We start from the raw sequence: 24,331 nt of genomic DNA on the forward strand, positions 1-24,331 counted from the left end.
TACCCCAAAAATCCTGTTTTAAACTGTCTTTAATCTGTACTTCAGCACCTCGGCTGCCCTTTGCTATTATTTTTGTAGGTCACTTGATGTTATCCAACAGTTGTTGAGTGACATTTATTCATTTATTTTATTAGAATTTTTTACAGGGCAGCACGGTGGCTAAGTGGGTAGCACTGTCGCCTCACAGCAAGAATGTACTGGGTTCAATCCCCAGGTGGGGCGGTCCGGGTCCTTTCTGTGTGGAGTTTGCATGTTCTCCCCGTGTCTGCGTGGGTTTCCTCTGGGAGCTCTGCTTTCCTCTCACAGTCCAAAAACATGCAGTCAGGTTCATTGGAGACACTGAATTGCCCTATAGGTGAATGAGTGTGTGTATGAGTGTGTTGATCTAAGCAACATGGCATCCCTTTATCAATAAAGCTAGATTTTTGGCAGGTAATAGTAATTTTTTTATTACAGTTTCTTTCAAGGTTCTACTTGCACTGTATTTGCCACCCACCTGGTCTTATTGCAAAAGGACAGTAATGCCCACAGCAGTGTTTTTTGTACTTTTCGTCATTTAACAAGATTTGATTCAGGTAACCATTTTATCAGTGGCCTAATTTAGTAGAATGAAGTCTGCTTGTGTTGGAATTTAACAAACAACAGGCCTCTAATATTTTCTGGCCAGCTGTCTCAAGCTTTGTTTAAATTCATAAGACTTTTCCCCTGCCTCTGGATACCTCACCACCAGACTGACGGATCCAATTTTTCTTGAAGCCTCCACAAATCACCTTAAAACATCTGCCTCAGCAGCTCAGCTTTTCCCTCTAGAAGGGTATGAAATTGTTTATTGGTGCCTGCGAGCAGGTACCCACTAGATGTCCTTGTTCCTTAGTGAGGCTCAGCTGTTTACTCTGATTGGATGGTTGAGATCCTGCCTCTCGAAATCACTGTTAATCCTCTTAGGACCCACAATGCTCTAACTCGCCCAATCCTCTTCCTCTCTTTTTTTATCCCCCCTCCCTCTTGCTTTCCTTCTACCATCCTCCCTTTCTCCTGGCTCTGTGAGAAGAGTGTAATCCAAGTGGATTATGAGCAAAGCGGTGGATTGAGTCTGCTGGAACTGGGACTACCTTGCCTAAATGGTTCAGTGATTTTTTTTGGTCTGTTGCTCCTAAAAATTATGAGGATGCCCATTTGCATAAGGATGTAAGCTTGTACATCCCAAGTAAATTACAACCTATTTTTTGCTGTTTTATATGAATTCTTGCTCTTTTCATGTCACATTTTCACAATGAAGAATGCTGGACAGGATTTTATGAAGCAAAAGATCAGTCTGGATCTAACTTCCCAAGAAGAAGCACCTGTCCAGGACTTCAGCAAACCATAGTGGTAGATGATCTGGAGACCAGAAGTGGAATAAAATCTTAGTTAACATGAAACTTTGAAATAAGAGTCAGTATGAGGTTTCGATGGAGTTAGTGAGGCTGGCGGTTCCAAAGGACGGCTGATTGATGTAAACGATTTGGTGGATTTAGACCACAGGGTGCTCCACTGAGATTATGGGCAGCATTGACTGTTTCAGAACACAGACTTCATGGGTCACGCTGTTCCTGATATACTCGGGCTGTTTCTGCCTCCTGACTGAAGCCCAGATGAAGATTCCACCAGAAACGTAAGATAAACAAGGTCATGTTATTATTATACAGACATTTATTAAGTGGTTATGTGGCTTGTATAAAGAAGTGAAAATGTGGGAGTGACTCTTAGGGCTTAGTGTAGGCAGGAGACATTTGGGGACCACCCAAGGACAAAAACTGGGGGATACTGAAATGTACTTTATTTGAAGCATTGATATGTATTTTATTTAAAAATATTTATAAATGCTTATACACCAAAGAGAAAACATTTTTTATTAATATAGTGACAGTAAATATACACTATATGGACAAGTATTTGGACACCCCTTTTAATTATTGATGTCGTGTTTCAGCCAAAACAATTGCTAATAGGTGTAATAAATAAATTATATAATTTATTAGGAAAGGCCTCTAACTGTTACAGCATGACTGTGCCATTGTACACAAAGAAAGGTCTATAAAGACCTGAAAAAGCTTGAACAGCTTTGGAATGAACTGGAGCATCAATTAAGGCCTTCTTGACCAACATCCGTGCCCAGTCATACAAGGGGCTCAAATTCCTACAGTTATACTACAAGTTTTATGAGAAGCCCTCTCAGAAGAGTGGCCATTGGTGTATCTGAAAGGATACAATTAATACCATTTTTTTTTATAGAATGTCCAACAAACTCTTGGTCAGGTGTCCTAATACTTTTGTCCATGTAATGTATCAACTTTACATTTACTCACATATTGTTTTAACTCTGTTCTTATAAATAAAAACAAAAGGTGTCTATTTAAAACAAAGCTTGGGTGGCGCAACGGTTTAAAACAGTTCCGTCTGCTAAAGTATTTCATCGATGTGTTTATTATCACATCTGGAAGACATAGACATGCTAGTAAAATAGTATATTACTATTTGTGTATTTATTTGCATTTACCTACTATGGACAGAAGGATGAATGAATAAACATCTAAATAAACACAGTTTTGATTTTTATTAGACAGTAAATATTTATTCAGATTAATCTGTCAACTTGTAGTCACACTATTTTACCACACAATTAATATAAAATAGTTAAAGTTCTTTATTACGAATTTACCAAGTAAGAGTACAAGCACTTCAAAGTACAAAGAAATACAAATATTTCAAACTGTTAAGTGAATGTACTGTACTACTCACATATGGTAAGGGTTTATAATGACCCTCCTCTACTACCAGTAGCAGGAACACTCCAGAAGCAATCCCTGACAATACTCATATCAGCATTTTGGGCTTGTACTAGACTTTAATTTGATTTTAATTTGTATACCCTTTATAGTGTTCATTTGAGCTTTGTGCCTAGTATGGGCTTATTTTTAGTTCAAAAACAAAACATGCCTGTGTAAATTCAGTTTCTCATGGGACTTCGACATCACAAGCGGGAAAAGAGACCGGTGCCTAGAGACAGATGCCTCTTTTATTCTGTTTATAAAAAAAACAATGTGCTTCAGGTTGTAAAGCGATATTAAGTCAAACAAACAAAAACGATGAATCAGATCAGTATATTTGTGTTCATGTTGCCCCTATGGTGCCATGTTGGACATTGCTCTGGTTAATGATACTGGAGATCAGCCAGTCAGTCAAGCTGGCACACAGAATGCCATATGGTTGTGCACATGAAGACAGGAACTTCATACTAACACTCGTGATGCTTTGGTGTGCTGTTTTTGGTGCACCAGGTCAACAACAACCATATCAGTAATGTTAAGACATTAGTGAAACGTTTGGGTGAATGAATACTCTGACATTTCCTGGGCTTTTCAATCAAGTTTTGGGAGTTTCAGAGAGTGAATTTATTAAAAGTAATACATAACAAAAACAAAAATTGATTAAATAACTGTTTTTATTTATTGTACATAGTTGTACCCAAAACCACAGGAGCTCTACAATAGGTTGGGTTTCCCAATATAAAGTGACAATGTCTTAGTAAAACCTCATCTTCCAAGGGCTGGTGGTGCTGCTGGTTTTTAATTAAGACTACATAATTATAAGCAAGCAACACAAGGCATATATGCAACCTTTTAAGGTTGCCAGTTCTTTCAGATTTCTCCAAGTTACAAAACTTATAATGTAATAATTAACAGCATTTATGAAGAAATATCAGTGGCATATAGACACATTAGGGTGTGTCCTTGAGCTTGGAAGCTATATTCTGCGATGGATTTGTGCCCTGTCCATTCCTGCCTTGTGCCCAATGTTCCTTACTGGAACCAGACCCACTATGACCCTGTCCAGGATAAAGTAGTCTTTTGACAAATTAAACTGGCACTATATGCTAGGAAGAATGACCCTGACAAATGGGTTGAAAAAAAACATTAAGGCTAGTATTGACACTAATACCCAGTATTGGATTATTGAATCTCTAGTTATCATTAAACCATAATTACTAATAACACTTTTGAGAATAATAATACTTTTCTTTCTGCCGTCTGTTTGGCAGCCATTTGTTTGATTAATTATTGTTTTTAATCATTTTATTGCATTAAGAATAAAGACCATGATCATTTTTTTTTCTCTTAGTGTTCAAAAGTGGGCCAACAGCATTTCAGAACAGCTAAACGCAGTTGCTTTGAAATATTCGGGAGCTGCTCTTCTACAAAAGGTAAATAGTGTGCCTATGAACTAATTTAATTATCACTCAAGGTCATGTTGTTACATCAGCTGTAACATCTGGTGCACAGCGAACACAGTGAATGTGTAATGTGGGTCAGTAGACCTAGCTTCTGTTTATTCTAAGTTTTTACCTGGGCCTGGATGATACATGAATGCATTATTTATTAAAGGTCAGTTAGATGAGGTCAAACCAATTTATAAATTCACTATAAGGCCAAAAGTATGTCGACACCTGACCATTTTTCTCAGGCATAAATATAATAGCCTCTGCTGCCGTAAAAAGACTTTCCACAAATTTCGAAGTGTATTTGTGGGAAATTAAGCACAAGTAATCAAAATTGGTATTGATGGAATCAGGCACTAATGTTGAATAACAAGGTCTGGCTTGCAATTCACATTCCCTCTCATCACAAAGGTGCATGCCACTAGAATTCCTTTTACACAAAAAAAGTATTTTTCACATGAAATAGAATAAAAAAATTTGATTTATAAGTTAATATACTGTAATATACTGTAATTTTTATTTTTAAAATAAAATTAAAATGACTGACAATATGACACTCCTGAACTAGCAGTTAAGTCCACTCTTCTTGAACTGGTGCTTTTTCACAACTGTAAGTTTTATGACCTTTAAGATCAGGACTTCAAGCTGGCTACTTCTACGTTCTTGGGTCTTTTTGTTGTCATTTGGGTCATTATTTTGTTGAAGAACACATGACCTTTAACTAAAACACATGCCTATTGTATACCATGAGGAGGGCTTTCTGTTGTGTTGGGATGGCTTCTAAGCTCTTTCACTAGAGATTTTAAATCTGTGTAAAGCATAATCAAATAAAATAATTCTCATTTTGGAAGAAATGTATAACTCACAGTCAGATGTCTGTGTTCCAGCTGCGGCATGATAATGACCTAAAACACACCTCAAAAACACCCAAGAATAAATGGGTAACAAACACTGGATTATACAAAGAGTCCTGACCTGATTCCTATTAAAATCTGTGAAACGCACAGTCATAAAAACACTCTGAGTGTACAAATCTCTACAAACCACTTTATGTATTGCTTTTAAAGGCTGTGCTACAAAATATTATAATAAGGGGACGGTGACTAATATTGGTCAAAGGAAAATTATTGTTATTGTTAAGCATTGTAGATGTTGTGAAATTATAATTTTGGCCATGACTGTACCTGTTAAGAGTATAGAGAATTATTACGAAATGCTACAAAACTAATCTAATTTGGAGTGTGTGTCTTATATGACAGATTGGCAGAATATTTTGATTTTAATATTTAAAAGCCACTGTTTTACACCATTCTAGCAAAACATGTTTTCATCTAATATACTGTCTGATTAGAAACACTCCAAATGTTAATCACTTAATGTTTAGCTCTTTTTTGAACCTGTAAATAAATACTCCATATTTTATGTACTTGTAAATACTCCATTTATTTGATCTGGACAGTTGTTTACTTTTCTTAATCATGTTGCTCGAGAGGATTTGATAAACCAGAACCGTTGTAGTTAGTGATTAAGGATATTGTTTGTGCTTGTTTCAAATGGTACAATTAATCCACAGATTAGGTCAGACAGATTAAAAGTAGATATGAGATTATTTCTATGGCATCTATTTTAGTCCCACTGAAATAACATCAAAATTTAACTGGTAAAATCTATTTTCAATTTGAAATGTATTTATTTACAATTATACATTTGGCACTAAATTTTATTCAACTGAAAAAAATCAATCTAATCATATAGTAGAACATTTGATGTTCTGAATTAAATTATTGTAATGTTTGTACATTGTCACTGTATTATAAACATCTGTGATAAATGTGCATAATCTACATGTTCTGTCAAGAAGTATGCAGACACTCCTTCTGATTATGGAGTCTTTCAGTGTGTATAATTCAATTTTATAACATACAAATCCCATAGTATGTTTTTAATTACTGTCTTGCTGAAAGACAGACTTTAAAAATGAAATGTGCATAGAATGTTTTAATAAATTAAATATGTCTACCACTTACATTGCTTCACCCAGAAACTCAAAGATGTGGAGCCCATTATCCAGATAAAAGAGGTAGATGGAGCTGAATTGGTCCAGGAATTTTCTGAGGAAATTGAGATGATGTTGGGAAGCAAGATGAAATCTGTTAAGGTAAATCATTTAACTGTGAAAGCAGTAATAAAGTATAATACATGTGTAAAAGGTAAATATGTTGAGGCTCATATACTGTTGCAACTAATAATGTTGGTGTGGCACAGCTCCAGAGACCCATGTGATTTATATTTCCCCAAAATATCAGAGTGTAACTAAATATGGGTCAATATTGAGTCAATAATTCAATAAACTGTCTTCCTGTCCATGGTGTATGTTTATCATTAATGTTTACTGTACATTTATTTTATCACGCCACCTAAAGCTTACAATTTATTTAGGTTAAATCCACTTTAACTCCTCAGTAAATACACTGAACAAAATGTTTAGAAATACTACTACTATTAATAATAATAATACTAACAATAACAATAATAATAAATTATGCCAGTATAGACTACTGTCTTTTAGAAGATCAATAATAAATAAAACTGTATTTGTAATGTAGGGTGTGCTTGTTCTTTAATTTAAATGGGTAACTTTGTAGTATTACAGGTAGTCTGTGGTAATTAAATTGATCAATTAAATTGATTTAATAATTGGTTGTAGATGTGCTTGTGGATGCTGGCACTGTTGTATGCATACTCTGACTGTAATAGGAACATTGTATAATCTGATGATTTAACTAAATAAACTAATAAGCCAATAAACTTGTAAATAGGGATCTTAATATAAATTTAATAATTAATTGATGTGTCTTAATGTGATCTCTTTGCAGAGACTGGCAGATACAGTGGAGGATGCAGATTTATATCATGAGTTTAACTCCAGTTTAGAGGTAAACCATCACTGTGTGACCGTGTGAGCACAGAATTTATTCACTGTAAAACAGCCATCCTGTAAAGCATATACAGTTATACAATTGTTTCAGTGTAGGCTTAAATCATTTCTTCTTTATTAAATATGCATATATTAATGAATGCAGGATGTATTATTTACAAGTGGAACTAGATGCTTGCAAATAATGCTAATCTTGAACTTTGTATCAATAAAACCAGAATTTTTGTACATTAATGGTCCTTATGAAAGATTTCCAAAGATGACATTGACATTCTTATTGTGTTTTTATCAGTTTGATTATTTTAACTCGCTGTTAATAAACACGATGGACGAGGAGAGTAACTACATTGAACTTGGTGGCGAGTTTCCACTGGAAGAAAATGAGCATTTTAACAATCTGCCCGTCAACACTTTAATGAGTGACATCCAAGTGCCAACTAATGTGTACAACCAAGGTAAGAGAACATTATACACTAATGCTCTTTACTTCCTCCTGGAAATATCAATTAAGTTGGCGTCAATCTCAATCCTTTATCTTTGATATTAAGTAACAGCAAAAATTTATTGCAATATGTTTCCTTTATTACCCACAATAAATTACATACAGTGGTGTAAATGACACTATGATAACCTTTTTATCTGATCGCCTCTGGTATTGCATGTTTGTAAGATGAAACCATCTCATCATGAAACAAAACATGATATTACAAATGGAACTTCACGTCAAGCATTATGTTATTTAATTAGGAAACTAAGCTAATTTGTAAAAGTGTTGCACTATATTTAGCAGCAAAGACTGCAACTAAACACTTTCTATAATGTGATTGTGTCTTTTGTTTAACAAAATCGCTTGTAATCGGACACTGCTAGGATTCCAGGCACGAGCTGCTTCTTTTAAGTCTGGCCACAAACTACTATAAATCTTTTATTTGGAATAATAGTAATTCTGTTTCTTTTTTTATATGCATTTTCTCCGCAATTTGTCTTTCGCTGCTGAGGGATATCCAATTGCATCCAACGAGAGCACGTCGCTGTACACGCCTCTTCCGACACGTGCACAGCCCTCCTCTTCTCGCCCCCGCCAATTAGGGTCCTCACACAGCGTATGAAGAACCACCCACCCACACATAGTCTGACCCCCACCCTGCAGATACAGTGGCCAATTAGTATCTGCTGAAGACACTGCCAATTATGCCTGCTAGATGGCGCCTTGCCGACCAGTGGCAACACAGTTTCGAATCGAGGAGTTCAGAATCTTGGTGCTGGTTTGGTAGTGGAATATCCCACAGCGCTACTGTCTTTCTGTACAACATAATTATCCATCAGCTTCAGCTCACAGACAGATTACCTAACTTCTGTTTTAGAAATTTTATTTAGTTTGTTTTTATAAATAATATAATTCATTGTTTCCTTAATACCGGTGGGTTCAATATTTAAAATGATGTATTTGCTTTTCACCAGACACAATGAGACCCTTGTTGTCTATGAATTTCCAATTTTAATCACCTGTCCAACAAGTATGAATGTATTAATTTGATCCTAATCTCGTTCACAGTGTGACTTCTGTATGGTATAAATAAATATGTTATGATTCTGTATGACAAATAAATAAACAAATCCTTAACTGAATATTTTGAATATCTAAGATACTTTTTGTAATTTCCTTATCCTTTAGACTCTACTTGGACCTGTGTTTTTTTTACTTGGACTTGGATACTGAATTCTGTATGATTTGTTGTACAGTGGTACCTTGTAACTCAACGTCCCCTAAACTCAAAATCTTTGAAACTCGACGCCCTTTGTAGAGAAATTTGTACCCTTAACCTCAACGTTTCCCTTAAACTCAACGTGTTCAGTTTGTTTCTTAAAAATTTATTTCTTTAATTTCAAATTAACAATGAACAGTCACTTTGTTCAGCGCTTGGCTTGAGTGGTGCAGTAAAATGTCATCAAAGTGTGCATATGAGACGAATTTGCATTTGTGTGGAATAACCATCAGATTCACTCTGAAAGCGTCCACAGGTATCTGTGTTTATCTGGATTTCCCTCACTGTTTCACTTTTAAACTTATGTTATAGCTTGCGGTGCTGAGAAACTGTAAGAATCGGCTTTTTATTTTAGTGTTTGTATATTATATTTGTATTATTTTCAGTGTATAAGTGTCAAAAACAACCCTATTATTTTACATATACAAATATACAGTATGTAAGTCCATGGGACCATGGACCACATTAACAGGTTTCCCATACATCCTTATGGGAAAAATACCTTGAAACTCAACGCCTTTTAAACTCAACGCCACTCCCAGAACCAACTGATGTTGAGTTTCAAGGTACCACTGTACTTAAATTTTTGGCATTCACAATAAAATATTTCTTTAGGAAAAAAGATACCATACCAGAGTAAGAGTTCAAGTCTCAAAGTCCCTTTTTAATTCACCTAATTTTGACTTGGATAGGTACATACAGTGGGGTCAAAAAGTATTTAGTCAGCCACTGATTGTGCAGGTTCTCCTACTTAGAAAGATGAGAGAGGTCTGTAATTGTCATCATAGGTACACTTCAACTATGAGAGACAAAATGAGAAAAAAAAATCCAGGAAATCACATTGTAGGATTTTTAAAGAATTTATTTGTAAATTATGGTGGAAAATAAGTATTTGGTCAATAACAAACAAGCAAGATTTCTGGCTCTCACAGACCTGTAACTTCTTCTTTAAGAAGCTCTTCTGTCCTCCACTCGTTACCTGTATTAATGGCACCTGTTTGACCTCATTATCTGTATAAAAGACACCTGTCCACAGCCTCAAACAGTCAACCATGGCCAAGACCAAAGAGCTGTCGAAGGACACCAGGAAGAAAATTGTAGACCTGCACCAGGCTGGGAAGAGTGAATCTACAATAGGCAAGCACGGTGAGAACGGTGAGCAAAAATCCCAGAAATACACGGAGGGACCTGATGAATGACCTGCAGAGAGCTGGGACCAAAGTAACAAAGGCTACCATCAGTAACACACTACGCCGAGAGGGACTCAAATCCTGCAGTGCCAGGCGTGTCCCCCTGCTTAAGCCAGTACATGTCCAGGCCCATCTGAAGTTTGCCAGAGAGCATATGGATGATCCAGAAGAGGATTGGGAGAATATCATGTGGTCAGATGAAACCAAAATGGAACTTTTTGGTAAAAACTCAACTCGTCGTGTTTGGAGGAAGAAGAAGAACCCAAGAACACCATACCTACTGTGAAGCATGGGGGTGGAAACATCATGCTTTGGGGCTGTTTTTCTGCAAAGGGGACAGGGCGACTGATCCGTATTAAGGGAAGAATGAACGGGGCCATGTATCGTGAGATTTTAAGCCAAAATCTCCTTCCATCAGTGAGAGCATTGAAGATGGAACGTGGCTGGGTCTTCCAGCATGACGATGATCCCAAACACACCGCTCGGGCAACGAAGGAGTGGCTCCGTAAAAAGCATTTCAAGGTCCTGGAGTAGCCTAGCCAGTCTCCAGACCTCAACCCCATAGAAAATTTGTGGAGTCCGTGTTGCCCAGCGACAGTCCCAAAACATCACTGCTCTAGAGGAGATCTGCATGGAGGAATGGGCCAAAATACCAGCTACAGTGTGTGCAAACCTGGTGAAGACTTACAGGAAACGTTTGACCTCTGTCATTGCCAACAAAGGTTATGTTACAAAGTATTGAGTTGAACTTTTGTTATTGACCAAATACTTATTTTCCACCATAATTTCCACCAAAATAAATTCTTTAAAAATCCTACAATGTGATTTCCTGGATTTTTTTTTTCTCATTTTGTCTCTCATAGTTGAAGTGTACCTATGATGAAAATTACAGACCTCTCTCATCTTTCTAAGTAGGAGAACCTGCACAATCAGTGGCTGACTAAATACTTTTTGACCCCACTGTACTGATATTGGTACTGAAAACTGAGGTTATTTAAATAAATATAAAATGTTATTTAATTGTCATTCAATTTAAATATGTTGGTTAAATGGGAATAACATTACTCTCTCTTTCTCTCTCTCTCTCACTTGCTCTCTCTCGGATTTCACTAAAGATCCAGATATTCTTAATGGCGTTTACATGTCTGAGGCCCTAAATGACGTCTTCAGTAATAACTTCCAGAGGGATCCAACTCTCACCTGGCAATTCTTTGGCAGCTCCACTGGTTTCTTTAGACTCTATCCAGGTACAACATGGTCACACTGTATTAAGGTCTCCAGTTAAGCCATAATTGTCCATGTACGCTTGCCACTACACCTTGTACTAAACCACTGATATATGTGTTTTTGTTTACCTCTCCCCATCAGGCATCAAATGGACTCCAGATCCAAATGGAGTGGTTTCCTTTGACTGTCGGAACAGAAACTGGTGAGAGGCTGTGCTAATACATACGAATACGAATGCGAATACCTTTATTGTTATTGTACAAGTACAATGAGATTCAGTGTGCTCTACTAAAGTAAAATATAAAAATATAAAAAAAATATACAGTGTATCACAAAAGTGAGTACACCCCTCACATTTCTGCAAATATTTCATTATATCTTTTCATGGGACAACACTATAGACATGAAACTTGGATATAACTTAGAGTAGTCAGTGTACAACTTGTATAGCAGTGTAGATTTACTGTCTTCTGAAAATAACTCAACACACAGCCATTAATGTCTAAATAGCTGGCAACATAAGTGAGTACACCCCACAGTGAACATGTCCAAATTGTGCCCAAAGTGTCAATATTTTGTGTGACCACCATTATTATCCAGCACTGCCTTAACCCTCCTGGGCATGGAATTCACCAGAGCTGCACAGGTTGCTACTGGAATCCTCTTCCACTCCTCCATGATGACCACCTTCCACTTGAGGATGCGCCACAGGTGCTCAATTGGGTTTAGTCCATCACCTTTACCTTCAGCTTCCTCAGCAAGGCAATTGTCATCTTGGAGGTTGTGTTTGGGGTCGTTATCCTGTTGGAAAAGTTTTCGAAGGGAGGGGATCATGCTCTGTTTCAGAATGTCACAGTACATGTTGGAATTCATGTTTCCCTCAATGAACTGCAGCTCCCCAGTGCCAGCAACACTCATGCAGCCCAAGACCATGATGCTACCACCACCATGCTTGACTGTAGGCAAGATACAGTTGTCTTGGTACTTCTCACCAGGGCGCCGCCACACATGCTGGACACCATCTGAGCCAAACAAGTTTATCTTGGTCTCATCAGACCACAGGGCATTCCAGTAATCCATGTTCTTGGACTGCTTGTCTTCAGCAAACTGTTTGCGGGCTTTCTTGTGCGTCAGCTTCCTTCTGGGATGACGACCATGCAGCACTGACAGGCTGACCTCCCACGTCTTCAACCTCTGCAGCAATGCTGGCAGCACTCATGTGTCTATTTTTTAAAGCCAACCTCTGGATATGACGCCGAACACGTGGACTCAACTTCTTTGGTCGACCCTGGCGAAGCCTGTTCCGAGTGGAACCTGTCCTGGAAAACCGCTGTATGACCTTGGCCACCATGCTGTAGCTCAGTTTCAGGGTGTTAGCAATCTTCTTATAGCCCAGGCCATCTTTGTGGAGAGCAACAATTCTATTTCTCACATCCTCAGAGAGTTCTTTGCCATGAGGTGCCATGTTGAATATCCAGTGGCCAGTATGAGAGAATTGTACCCAAAACACCAAATTTAACAGCCCTGCTCCCCATTTACACCTGGGACCTTGACACATGACACCAGGGAGGGACAACGACACATTTGGGCACAATTTGGACATGTTCACTGTGGGGTGTACTCACTTATGTTGCCAGCTATTTAGACATTAATGGCTGTGTGTTGAGTTATTTTCAGAAGACAGTAAATCTACACTGCTATACAAGTTGTACACTGACTACTCTAAGTTATATCCAAGTTTCATGTCTATAGTGTTGTCCCATGAAAAGATATAATAAAATATTTGCAGAAATGTGAGGGGTGTACTCACTTTTGTGATACACTGTATATAAAATATATAAACATACAAGTAGTTATAAAGTATATAGCAGTATATACAATCAGTCCAGTGGGGAAGTGTGCAAGGTGTGTAATGCTACATTTTACACATAAACAGGTGTATGTATAAGTGTACAATGAGAGTTTGTGCATAGAGGTAGCAATAGAGGATCCCAGAAGTAGAGACTCCCGGTTCCATGTAAGGTGTCCAGTGCAAAGTACAAGTACCAAGGCAATATAGCAATGGCATTAGCAATGCCATTTAACCATTAGCAGCTCCGAATATTTTAAAGTGAGTGATGAGCAATAGCGACATTAAGCCATTAGATATACTATATGGCCAAAAGTATGTGGAAACCTGACCATAAGCTTGTTGGACATCCCATTACAAAACCAATTAGTTAATATAAACCTCCCCCAGCCTTTTTTACAATTATGACATTGTGACACTAGATTTTGGAGTTTGTCTGTGAAACTTTGTGCCCATTCAGTCAATAGCTATGTGAAATCAGACATTGATGTTGGTCAGGAAGAAATGGCTTTCAATAGCATTTTTATTCATCCCAAAGATAATAGAGTTGAGGTCAGGGCTCTGTGCAGGCCCTTGGATATCCACTGTACTAAACTCATCCAACCCTGTCTTTATAGACCTTGCTTTGTGCACATGGGTGCAGTCAGGCTTAAACAGATATGGATCACATAGCGTATAACTAGGGCCCTACTAAATTCTGCCTAATTTTACGGACCTCATTTTTAAAAAATAACAGATTCATGGATTTTTAAAGAAAAGTACCACATTTTATGGCAGTTATTAAATAATATACATAAATCGAATGATAGAATAAATGTAAGCTACAGTACACAGCACAGCCTAACTTAATAGATGAAAGATGAATATTCTCATCAGTGAGATAATCACGTGTGTAGAGGAACACAATTTTTCTTTGATTATGGAATTACTGACAAAATGCACTTAACACGTAAACACATACATCAAACATTGTCAGCACACTACAGCACACTAACTTAATTTCCGTAGGATTGTTAGGACCGCCTCATATTGCGCCTTATATTTCATCACTAAACACAAACCTTACATTTTTTATTTCATGGCAAATTGCATATTACATGGGAAACAGCTCATTTCACTGTCTGTGTCGCGATTAGGTAGGGCCTTATGTATAACTTATTTCATATAACTGATTTAATATATGTGGTTAGCTAAAGGTGTGGTTGCAACACCTCAACTCAGTAATTAAGAGGAGAGTGTCCACATACTTTTGGCAATAAATGTATGCCATACTACCTGTTCTCATTATGTGCTCATCATGGTTATAACAGCTAATTAATGAGTGCATAGGTTTTCAAAACATTAGCTGCTTTAAGGAGTGGTAGCCCTTCCAGAAAGGCCCTGATCTCAAATAAAGACTTTAATCCGATCCTTAAGAGGTTAGCAGCTCAATAGCCTTGTTAGTGTCACACACATGGGCACCACATGCTGAATTTTTATACAGACGAATACATTATACTAGTGCTATTAAAAAAAAAACAAAAAAAAAACTAAAACAGCCTAGTGTTTAATTAATTATAAGCATTTCATGATTTACAAGGGATTACAGGGATTCTCAACTTTTTTGGCCAGGGTTAAGAGTTTAAAATGTTTGCAGCCCCATTTACATTTTATATTAAATTTTCGGCATTTAGCAGACGCCTTTATCCAAAGTGACTTGTACTGTGACCGCAATTAAGGGTTAAGAGCCTTGCTCAAGGGCCAACAGCAGCAACCTGGCAGTGGTGGGGCTTGAACCAGCAACCTTCTGATTACTAGTCCAATACCTTAACCGATAGGCTACAACGGCCTTCACATATTGTTTGTTATTTACATTTTCAGCATTTAGCAGACGCTTTTTATCCAAAGCAACTTACAGTTGTGACAGTATACAATCTATACAATTGAGGGTTAAGGGCCCAACAGTGGCAACCTGGCAGTGGTGAGGCTTGAACTGGCAACCTTCTGATAACTAGACCAGTACCTTAACCACTAAGCTACAGCTGCCCCCCACTCCATGATCCACAATCAACTCCTTGATCCGTGGGCTATTTTTTAGTACAGTACTGTGAATAAGTGTATAATGTGTTATTTATCTTATTTAAAATTTCAATGTAGGTCATAAGTATTGTTCATGTAGCAGATGTGTTATATATGTTATAACTGTGAGAGAAGCTCTAAATAATATGATTGCAATTAAAAATAATAATAAAAAATTCAGTCAGAAGTCAGAATCACGTTTGAGGTCTTTATTGATGAATATGTGAAAACCCCAGCTCTTGTTTTTATACTTAAATGTGAACATATAGTCTCTTCAAGCATAAATGAGGATATATAAAAAAAAAAACAGAATTGACGGGACTGTAATTACATTAGTACTTTGTTGCAAAGCAGAAGCTGCCAGTTACAGCTTTGAGACATCTACAAAACAAAATAATTAGATTTTGCAGCAATTTGATTCAATTTTGGCCTGTTCCTTATGGTAAACCATTATTCATTTTCCAAATTACAAAGATCCCTCTTATGGACATGCAAGTTTAAAACCCTCTATAACTCCGAGGGTAGCACTGTTGCCTCACATCAAGAGGGTCATAGGTTTCATATCCAAGCAGAGGGATATGGGTCCTTTCTGTGTGAAGTTTGCATGTTCTCCCCGTGTCTGTGTGGGTTTTCCTTGTGAGATCCTTTTTTCCTCCCACAGTCCAATAACATGTAAGTTAGGTGCACCTGATGGTGTTTGACATTGAACTTGAACTAATGAATCATGTGTAACCAGTAACTAACTACCTGTCCTGTCATGAATGGAACCAAGTGTAAAACATGATGTTAAAATTCTAATAAACAGACCCGCTCAGGTGGCGCAGTGGTAAAATACGCTAGAACACCAGAGCTGGGATTTCGAATACATCGTATTGAATCTCAGCTCTGCCATCCATCTAGGCTGGGCGGCTATATGAACATCGTTTGGCTGTTGTTCATACAGGGTAAGGGAGCCAGAGAGGGACCTCATAACTGATTCAATTATGACCTCTGCTGGCTGGTTGATGGCATCTGCACAGAGTAGAGGAATAATGCTGATCAGGGTGTGGCTCTCCATGCACAGGGCTGATTCGCATATGAACTCGGCTGGTGCAGGTGAAAAAATGCAGTCGGCTACTGTTCACGTATCGGAGGGGATGTGTGTCAGTTCGCTCTCCTCAGTCAGGGGCACTGGTCAGCACCAGTAGAGAGGAAGCATAATGCTAAAAATCGGGAGGAAGGCCGCTCAGGTGGCACAGCGGTAAAAACACACACTGGAACCAGAGCTGGGATCTCGAATACATCGTATCGAATCTCGGCTCTGCCTGCCAGCTAGGCTGAGCGGCCACATGAACAACGATTGGCCTGTTGTTCAGATATGGGTGGGATTAAGTCGGATAAGGTCTCTCTCTCTCATGACTGGTGCAATTATGACCTCTGCTGGCTGATTGATGGCACCTGCACAGAAAAGAAGGCTGTCAGGGTGTGTCTCTCCGTACACAGTGCTGCGTCTTAGTGTAGGTGATAAGATGCATACGGCATGCTGCCCACGTGTCGGAGGGGGCGTGGGTTAGCTTAGTTCTCGTCAATTAGAGCGGGGATCGGCATTGGTGGAGAGGAAGCAAGACGCAATCGGGCAATTGGATGCACTAAAAGGGAGAAAAATGCATAAATAAAAAAAATCGGGAGGAAAAAGGGAGAAAAAATTCAAATAAACAAACAAACAAATTCCTCCATAAACATTTAATTGTGTCCAAAATCAGAGGATTGTCTAAGTCATGCCAGCACCTTTTTTCTTCTTTTCAAAAACACAGCATTGAGTTTTTTTGGCTTTATATTTTGAGTCATTGTCTTGTTGAACTACATTTCTACAAAATTTTAATGTTGTTAGAGATGAAGCAAGTAAAGCAGATGTCCAAGTAAAGCTTTAGTCTAAGCCCTGTATGTGCACAATCATGGTATTATGGTGCTGTGATGTGTCTGTAACATGTCCCTTACTGCTACAGGTACATTCAGGCCGCTACATCTCCAAAAGACATCATCATTGTAGTGGATGTTAGTGGCAGTATGAAAGGGCTTAAGCTGACTATCGCTAAACACACCATCAACACCATCCTGGACACTCTGGGAGAAAATGACTTTGTCAACATTATTGCTGTAAGTTATCTTAGTCCATTTTTAACTATCTCTGTGATGGACTGTGAGATGTTTTTTCTTCATGTTTAAGTTTTTGGTTTTCTTTATCTTGCAGTATACTGATTATGTTAGCTATGTGGAGCCCTGCTTTAAAGGTACACTAGTGCAGGCAGATCTGGACAACCGAGAGGTAAACATTGTTTTCTACCATATTGTGTCCAACAAACTCATATTATTTAGAAAGGGAAGTGGCTGCTTGCTGGGGTGGGCAGACTGTCATCACTCTCTATTTTATCAAACTCTCATCAATCAAGTCAAAGCTAGTCAGACTAGGGATTTTGAAATAAGGTTGTACATGACTTCTTGTGTCTTTGAGGAAAACAGCTAGATTCTGGTAGGCTGGTAGCTGGTAGCCAAATGAATTAGTTAAAACAATATACACTATATGACCAAAAGTATGTGGACACCTCTCCTCCACACCAATTGTTAACAGATTGTATAATATTAATTATACAAAATAAACAAAACATGTTTTAAACTTTATGTAATCAGTTCATGCAAGGCCCTTTCCTGTTCCAGCATGACTGTGCCCCTGTTTAGGTCAGTGTGGCACTGCATGTTGATAGCAGGCAGAGCTTGGTAAGCCTGACAGGTCCATTAAACAGAGATGGTAATGATATCACGTCTGCTCCCTGGCCTCCTCAGGAAGTCTCACGATGGGATTATGAAATGTGGCTAATTTTGTCTCTAGAATGCCCCACCAGACAAATGACACAGCAAGAAAAGAAACAGGAAAAAGGCGGAAAAGTAATAAACAAAAACAACGCTTTACTGTTTTATAAGAGAGGCCTAATTGACTGTTGACCTGTTTTGCAATTGTAGCATTTCAAACTGCTTGTGGACGAGCTGCAGGTTAAGGGTGAGGGAAAAGTCAAGAAAGCCATGAAAGAGTCTTTCCGGGTGCTAAATGAGGTTAGTACTGTACATTTATAAGTACATATTAAAAACCTACATCTTTTCCATCTGTATTTAATTGAAAACAGTACAAAGACAAAATACTTAACATTTTAACAAATCAAGTTTTTAAATATATACACGTTTATGCAAAATTTATTGGCACATACACTGATCAGCCATAACATTATGACCACCTCCTTGTTTCTACACTCACTGTCCATTTTATCAGCTCCACTTACCATATAGAAGCACTTTGTAGTTCTACAATTACAGACTGTAGTCCATCTGTTTCTCTACATACTTTTTTGGCCTGCTTTCACCCTGTTCTTCAATGGTCAGGACCCCCACAGGACCACCACAGAGCAGGTATTATTTAGGTGGTGGATAATTCTCAGCACTGCTGTGACACTGACATAGTGGTGGTGTGTTAGTGTGTGTTGTGCTGGTATGAGTGGATCAGACACAGCAGCGCTGCTGGAGTTTTTAAATACCGTGTCCACTCACTGTCCACTCTTTTAGACACTCCTACCTAGTTGGTCCACCTTGTAGATGTAAAGTCAGAGATGATCGCTCATCTACTGCTGCTGTTTGAGTTGGTCATCTTCTAGATCAGGGGTGTCAAACTCACGGCCCGCGGGCCAGATCCGGCCCGCGAGAGCTTAAACGACTGTATGATTGTTGTTTTGGTTCGAGTCGTTACAGAGACGCGCTTATAATTTAATGCGCTCCTGCGCCTTTAAGAGACAACGTGACATCGTAGTCATGGCAACTAACTTTAACCTTCGCTAAGAAGCCATGTGACTTTTACGGCAAAGAGAACGCGGGGTAGCGTAGTCAGTGATGTAAACAATAATAAATAAATACAAATAATTATATTGCAATATAATACCCAAGCATTGTCTGTAAGTAGTGGCGTTTATATTCTCATTTGTTAGTAAATGTTTAGTGAGTATATCACAGCGCTTTAGTTACAAATTTACCGTAATTAAATACTGTTGTTACGTTACTATAGCAATTAGTATCTTTACACACAATTTTAACTCGTTATTTTACGTTTGGTTAAATCTCATATTGTACCAGATGTAACACTTGACTACAGCTGTGTGCTTTTACTGTATTAGGTTCTTTATTGTTTTTATTGTTTGTATTTTTACTTCATTCTGGTGCACACAGTGTATCACACAGCTGGGGAGCAAATAAACCGACTGTATTCTGAAGAGAGCTGTCTGTCTGTCTGTCTGTCTGTCTGTCTAGCTGAGCAAGGGGGATAAACTATTAGTGAGGGCAGAATGATTGTCTTAAAAATACGCTGTAAATTCCTAAATAAACTGCATCTTTCAAAATGCATGCTGATTTTGTGACCTGCAAAGTGACACATCCCGCCAGTAGATGATGTTACACATATTTACACATGATCCTAAAATGTACAAGAAGATAATTAAGAAAATTAAGCATGAGGAGGAAATTTAATGAAAGTGAAAACAAGTTTGTGCTTCAGGAAGAGAAACCGGTGTGTCTCTTGTGTTATGAGGCCGTGCCTGTGGTAAATTAGGACAATATTAATGCAGAATTCAGCCTCCAAGAAAAACAGCAATGTGACTGCAATCACAGCAGGATACGTTACAATCGGCCCTTTGAGGGCACCATAATGCTGATGTGGCCCTCGGTGAAAATGAGTTTGACACCCCTGTTCTAGATCTTCATCAGTGGTCACAGGACGCTGCCCACGGGCGCTGTTGGCTGGATGTTTTTGGTTGGTGGACTATTCTCAGTCCAGCAGTGACAATAAGGTGTTTAAAAACTCAATCAGTATTGCTGTGTCTTATCCACTCATGCCAGCACAACACACACTAACACACCACCACCATGTCAGTGTCATCGCAGTGCTGAGAATGATCCACCACCTAAATAATACCTGCCCTGTAGTGGTTTTGTGAGAGATCTGACCATTGAAGAACAGCATGAAAGGGGGCTAATAAAGCATGCAGAGAAACAGATGGACTACAAAGTGCTCCTATATGGTAAGTGGAGCTGATAAAAATGGACAGTAAGTAAAGAAACAAGGAGGTGGTTTTAATGTTATGGTTGATCAGTGTATTTTACATTAAAAAATGTGATGTGTGATGTTTAACCTATTAAGTCACCTTTCCTTTAAAAAACATAATTTAATCATTAAGGAAAGCCAAAGGGTAGATTTCTATTTGACATTTTTGCTATTTAAAACATTTTAGCTGCTTGATCGTCCATGGTTATATACTGCTCAATAAGAGACAACTATGGACTGCAAACAGGCCAGTCTAGCATCTGCATTTTTATTATGAACTTAGTGTTTTATCTTGTGCAAAATGTGGCCTGGTATTGACTTGTTTTTGCTAAAGCCAGCAGGAATGACAGCATATGGTGCATCAATTAGGTATGCATGCATCAGCATTACTGGTGCCTTCACTGGTATGCAAGTTACCCAAGCTATTGGCACTAACTCACCCCCATATCATGACAGATGCTGTCTTTTGAATGTGTCAAACCATAGCACACATTTCCACTTCGCAGCAGTCAATCTTAGATGCACCCCAGATAAGTCGGCTGCAAATGATTAAACAACACTTCACAGCAAACATTTTAAGTGTCTCTGTCATTTACATTTATAGTGTTTACCAGATGTCACTGCGGCATCACACCTAATTGAAAGGATCAGTACAAGAAGAGGATAAACCTTTTTAATATGTTACACCTTAAAAAGATAAAGAGGCTTGTATTGCCTAGTCTCCTGACATAAATAACACTTTTTTTAACACAATTTATGGAGAAGTTTAAAATTCCAAATCCATTAGAGGGACCCCTGTACTCTTGGAGGATTAAAGTCGATTTGCAGAAGGAAATGGGACAAAACTAACCCACAATACCTCAAAAAAAGCGACTTATTTCTTTTCGTAGATGTCACAAAGCTGTAATCTTTATTTGTTTTGCATAAATATATTTTTCTTTGTTAATGCTTTTATGATTTTTGTCCATATTTATATGTACGAAGTCAAAAGACTAGTCTTTCCAGTATTTCCATAGCTTTAAAGTGAATACAGGCACTGGTGGTCTATTAAATAAGTAAAGATTTGGCAGAAAAATCAAAGCTATTTATTATTCAACACTGTTTTTAATGTTTTATGGTACATATTTTATGGTAAGGCGTATACTTTAAGGGGTATTTACAAGTTAGTACACAGTCTTTTTTACTCAAAAGCTCTTAATGTGTCACTCTTTTCCTTTCTGATAAATGCACACATAAACACGCACACGCACACACACACACACACACACAACACACAACACACCCAACCACCCACCCACACACACTCACACATTCTCACCCTCTGTGCCCAGGCCACAGTAAATGGGCAGGGCAGCTTGTGCAATCAAGCCATCATGCTCATCACAGATGGAGCCATGGAAGATTTCCAGTCTGTATTCGAGGAGTTCAACTGGCCTGAGAAGAAGGTAATGAACAATCTGTTCTGATCACATAAATACAAGGAAAAGTGATTAATAACTGCTTAAAATTGCTATGTTTTCTTATTTCGGCATTTAAATCCTTCATAACATTTGTTATTTGTTTAAATAAATTGTTATGAAAGGAAATAAACATTGTATTTAATTGTAATATGAGTTACATTTTTCCCAATCTTATATTTTAAAATTGTCTTGTGTCCACAGGTGCGGGTTTTTACCTATCTCATCGGCCGTGATATGACCTTTTCTGAAAATGTGAAGTGGATTGCCTGTAACAATAAGGGTGAATTTCAGTCTCTGCTAAAGAAAGTTATGAAATAATTGGTCTGAAAATTGGACTACCCCACATCCTACTAATTATAATCGTTATTAAGCTGTGGTAGCTTAGTGGTTAGTGTACAAGACTGCTAATCAGAGGGTTGCTGGTTTAAACCCCGCCATCACCAAGCTGCCACTGTTGGACCTCTGAGCAAGACCCTTAACCCTTCATTGTGTGCATTGTATTCAGTCAGAACTATAAGTGGCTTTGGATAAAGCACATGCTAAATGCAGCCAATGTACATTACAGGGAAAGTGAGTACAGGACCATGTGTGAAATGCTAAATGTTCTATGTACTTTGTAATTAGAATTGTTTATGTTCTGAATGCAGGGTACTACACTCACATCAACACACTGGCTGATGTACAGGAAAATGTGATGGAGTATCTTCATGTTCTAAGTCGGCCCATGGTCATCGACCATGACCATGACATCATATGGACAGAGGCCTACATGGACAGTGTGGTAGGAGCAGATGCTGCCTTTCCATTTTAGAATAAAGCTTAAATGGTTTGGTAAATTATTTTTGGAATGTACACTGTCTCAAATTATCAGATGCATTTAACCCCTGCAGTTACTGTTTGATTTATTAACTCACCCCCCTTCCATTGAGATTGTCAAGTTTTGACCATTTATTCATTGTCGGTTTTACCACTGCTGTATCCTATTCAGGGTCACTGTGGGTAAAATTCACTGGGTGAAGGGTAGGAAACACCCTGGATAAGTCAGTAGTCTATTACAGGGAATACATACACACAGAGACACCCACATTCACACCTAGGGCAATTTTAGTATCTCCAATTTGCCTGACTGCATGTCTTTGGACTGTGAGAGAAAACTGGAGCTCCTGGAGGAAACCCACGAAGACATGGGGAGAACATGCAAATAGCAAGGACCCAGACCACTCCACCTCGGAATTGAACTCAGGACCTTCTTCTTCCTATCAGGCAAAAGTGCTACCCACCGAGTCACAGTGCCATCCAGGTTTTATGTGGATTGGCTACTTAAAATTACCCCTAATTGTGAAAGTGCAGATTTGTGGACTCCGGCAGTAAAACGGGGCACAGTCAAGGGTTGATAATCATCCTGCGACTAGAATTTCCAGGATTGCTTCTAGATTTGTAACAGCACTGACCAGTAGCTGAATGAATGAATGAATGAGTGAATGAATGAAATATATGAGTTTATGTACAGTGTAAGGCATTGCATCTGCATTTTAAATTGAGTTGGACTGTGTCCAGTGCATGTTGCTCTGATAATCCTCATGTCATACTACTGTCCTAAATTGCTTTTTATGCTTTCTATCTGTCATCTTTATTCTTATCCAGCTTCCAAACACTAAAGAGGTAAACAGATGTAGCACAGTACACCGGTACAGAGCTGCTCCAGTCTTTTTTTATTATGTACTGAAATACAGTCAGATTTCTAGTCCTTGTTAGTGTGATTAGATTTAGACTCACTGTAGTCTAGCAAATCAGACATAGTTGATAGTCTTGTCTGTAGAAATTGGAATAATGGCTTAAGACTGATAAGTACCTCTTTTATAGCGTCCTCTGCTGTTCATTGTGTAACATTGCAGACAGATGATCTCGTTACATGATTGTCATGTCATTAGTGGACTAGTCTCACAGGGCCAGTCATTATCTTTAACCAGATTATGTCTGCAAAAGTTTGGCTATGAACAAAGCTGAAATAATGAGTATCTACACCCACAATTTTTTCATTTTTTTCACAAACTCCATACTCACTGGGTATTGCCTTTACACTTAGCTGGCATGTTCATTTGTCATTTTCAGCCATAAAAGCTTACATTTAAGGTTAAAACAGATAGACATTGTTTACACAGCATGCTCAGATGATTTTCAGGCTGTGTTTCTGCTGCATCCTTTGTGCAACATAATGTGTAACTATACTACTGCTAGTGCACTAACAAGACATATCATTTACACCCAATAGGAAGCAGTTGAGAACGCGTCCTGTTTCAATCACTGCCATTTGTTTCCTCAGGAGGCATGAGTTGCTCATTAAATTCAACGTGTACCTTTATAGTACTTAATTTTCACCCACATGTAAGCCAGATTTTCTCTTCAAAGCTCTTCAAACTTTAAATACAGATTAAAGACTGGCCCTTACATGACAAAACGTTGATCTGT

The 24,331-nt window shown here is 38.2% G+C and overlaps 1 protein-coding gene across 1 annotated transcript in view; it reads left to right on the forward strand.

Annotated features, from left to right (window-relative positions):
* Positions 1 to 1,541: 1,541 nt before the first annotated feature.
* The window catches only part of cacna2d4b (calcium channel, voltage-dependent, alpha 2/delta subunit 4b), a 49,640-nt gene continuing 26,850 nt past the window's right edge, over positions 1,542 to 24,331 (forward strand). The window contains exons 1-13 of the mRNA XM_063000747.1: positions 1,542 to 1,654; positions 4,162 to 4,243; positions 6,300 to 6,416; positions 7,135 to 7,194; positions 7,489 to 7,651; positions 11,268 to 11,399; positions 11,521 to 11,581; positions 17,272 to 17,422; positions 17,517 to 17,591; positions 18,284 to 18,373; positions 21,734 to 21,847; positions 22,064 to 22,142; positions 22,510 to 22,643. Of these exons, the coding sequence (XP_062856817.1) occupies positions 1,542 to 1,654; positions 4,162 to 4,243; positions 6,300 to 6,416; positions 7,135 to 7,194; positions 7,489 to 7,651; positions 11,268 to 11,399; positions 11,521 to 11,581; positions 17,272 to 17,422; positions 17,517 to 17,591; positions 18,284 to 18,373; positions 21,734 to 21,847; positions 22,064 to 22,142; positions 22,510 to 22,643 (1,371 nt within the window). The remainder of the gene's footprint in view (positions 1,655 to 4,161; positions 4,244 to 6,299; positions 6,417 to 7,134; positions 7,195 to 7,488; positions 7,652 to 11,267; positions 11,400 to 11,520; positions 11,582 to 17,271; positions 17,423 to 17,516; positions 17,592 to 18,283; positions 18,374 to 21,733; positions 21,848 to 22,063; positions 22,143 to 22,509; positions 22,644 to 24,331) is intronic.

This window comes from Trichomycterus rosablanca, chromosome 8, assembly GCF_030014385.1.
Source record: "Trichomycterus rosablanca isolate fTriRos1 chromosome 8, fTriRos1.hap1, whole genome shotgun sequence".
Classification (NCBI taxonomy): domain Eukaryota; kingdom Metazoa; phylum Chordata; class Actinopteri; order Siluriformes; family Trichomycteridae; genus Trichomycterus; species Trichomycterus rosablanca.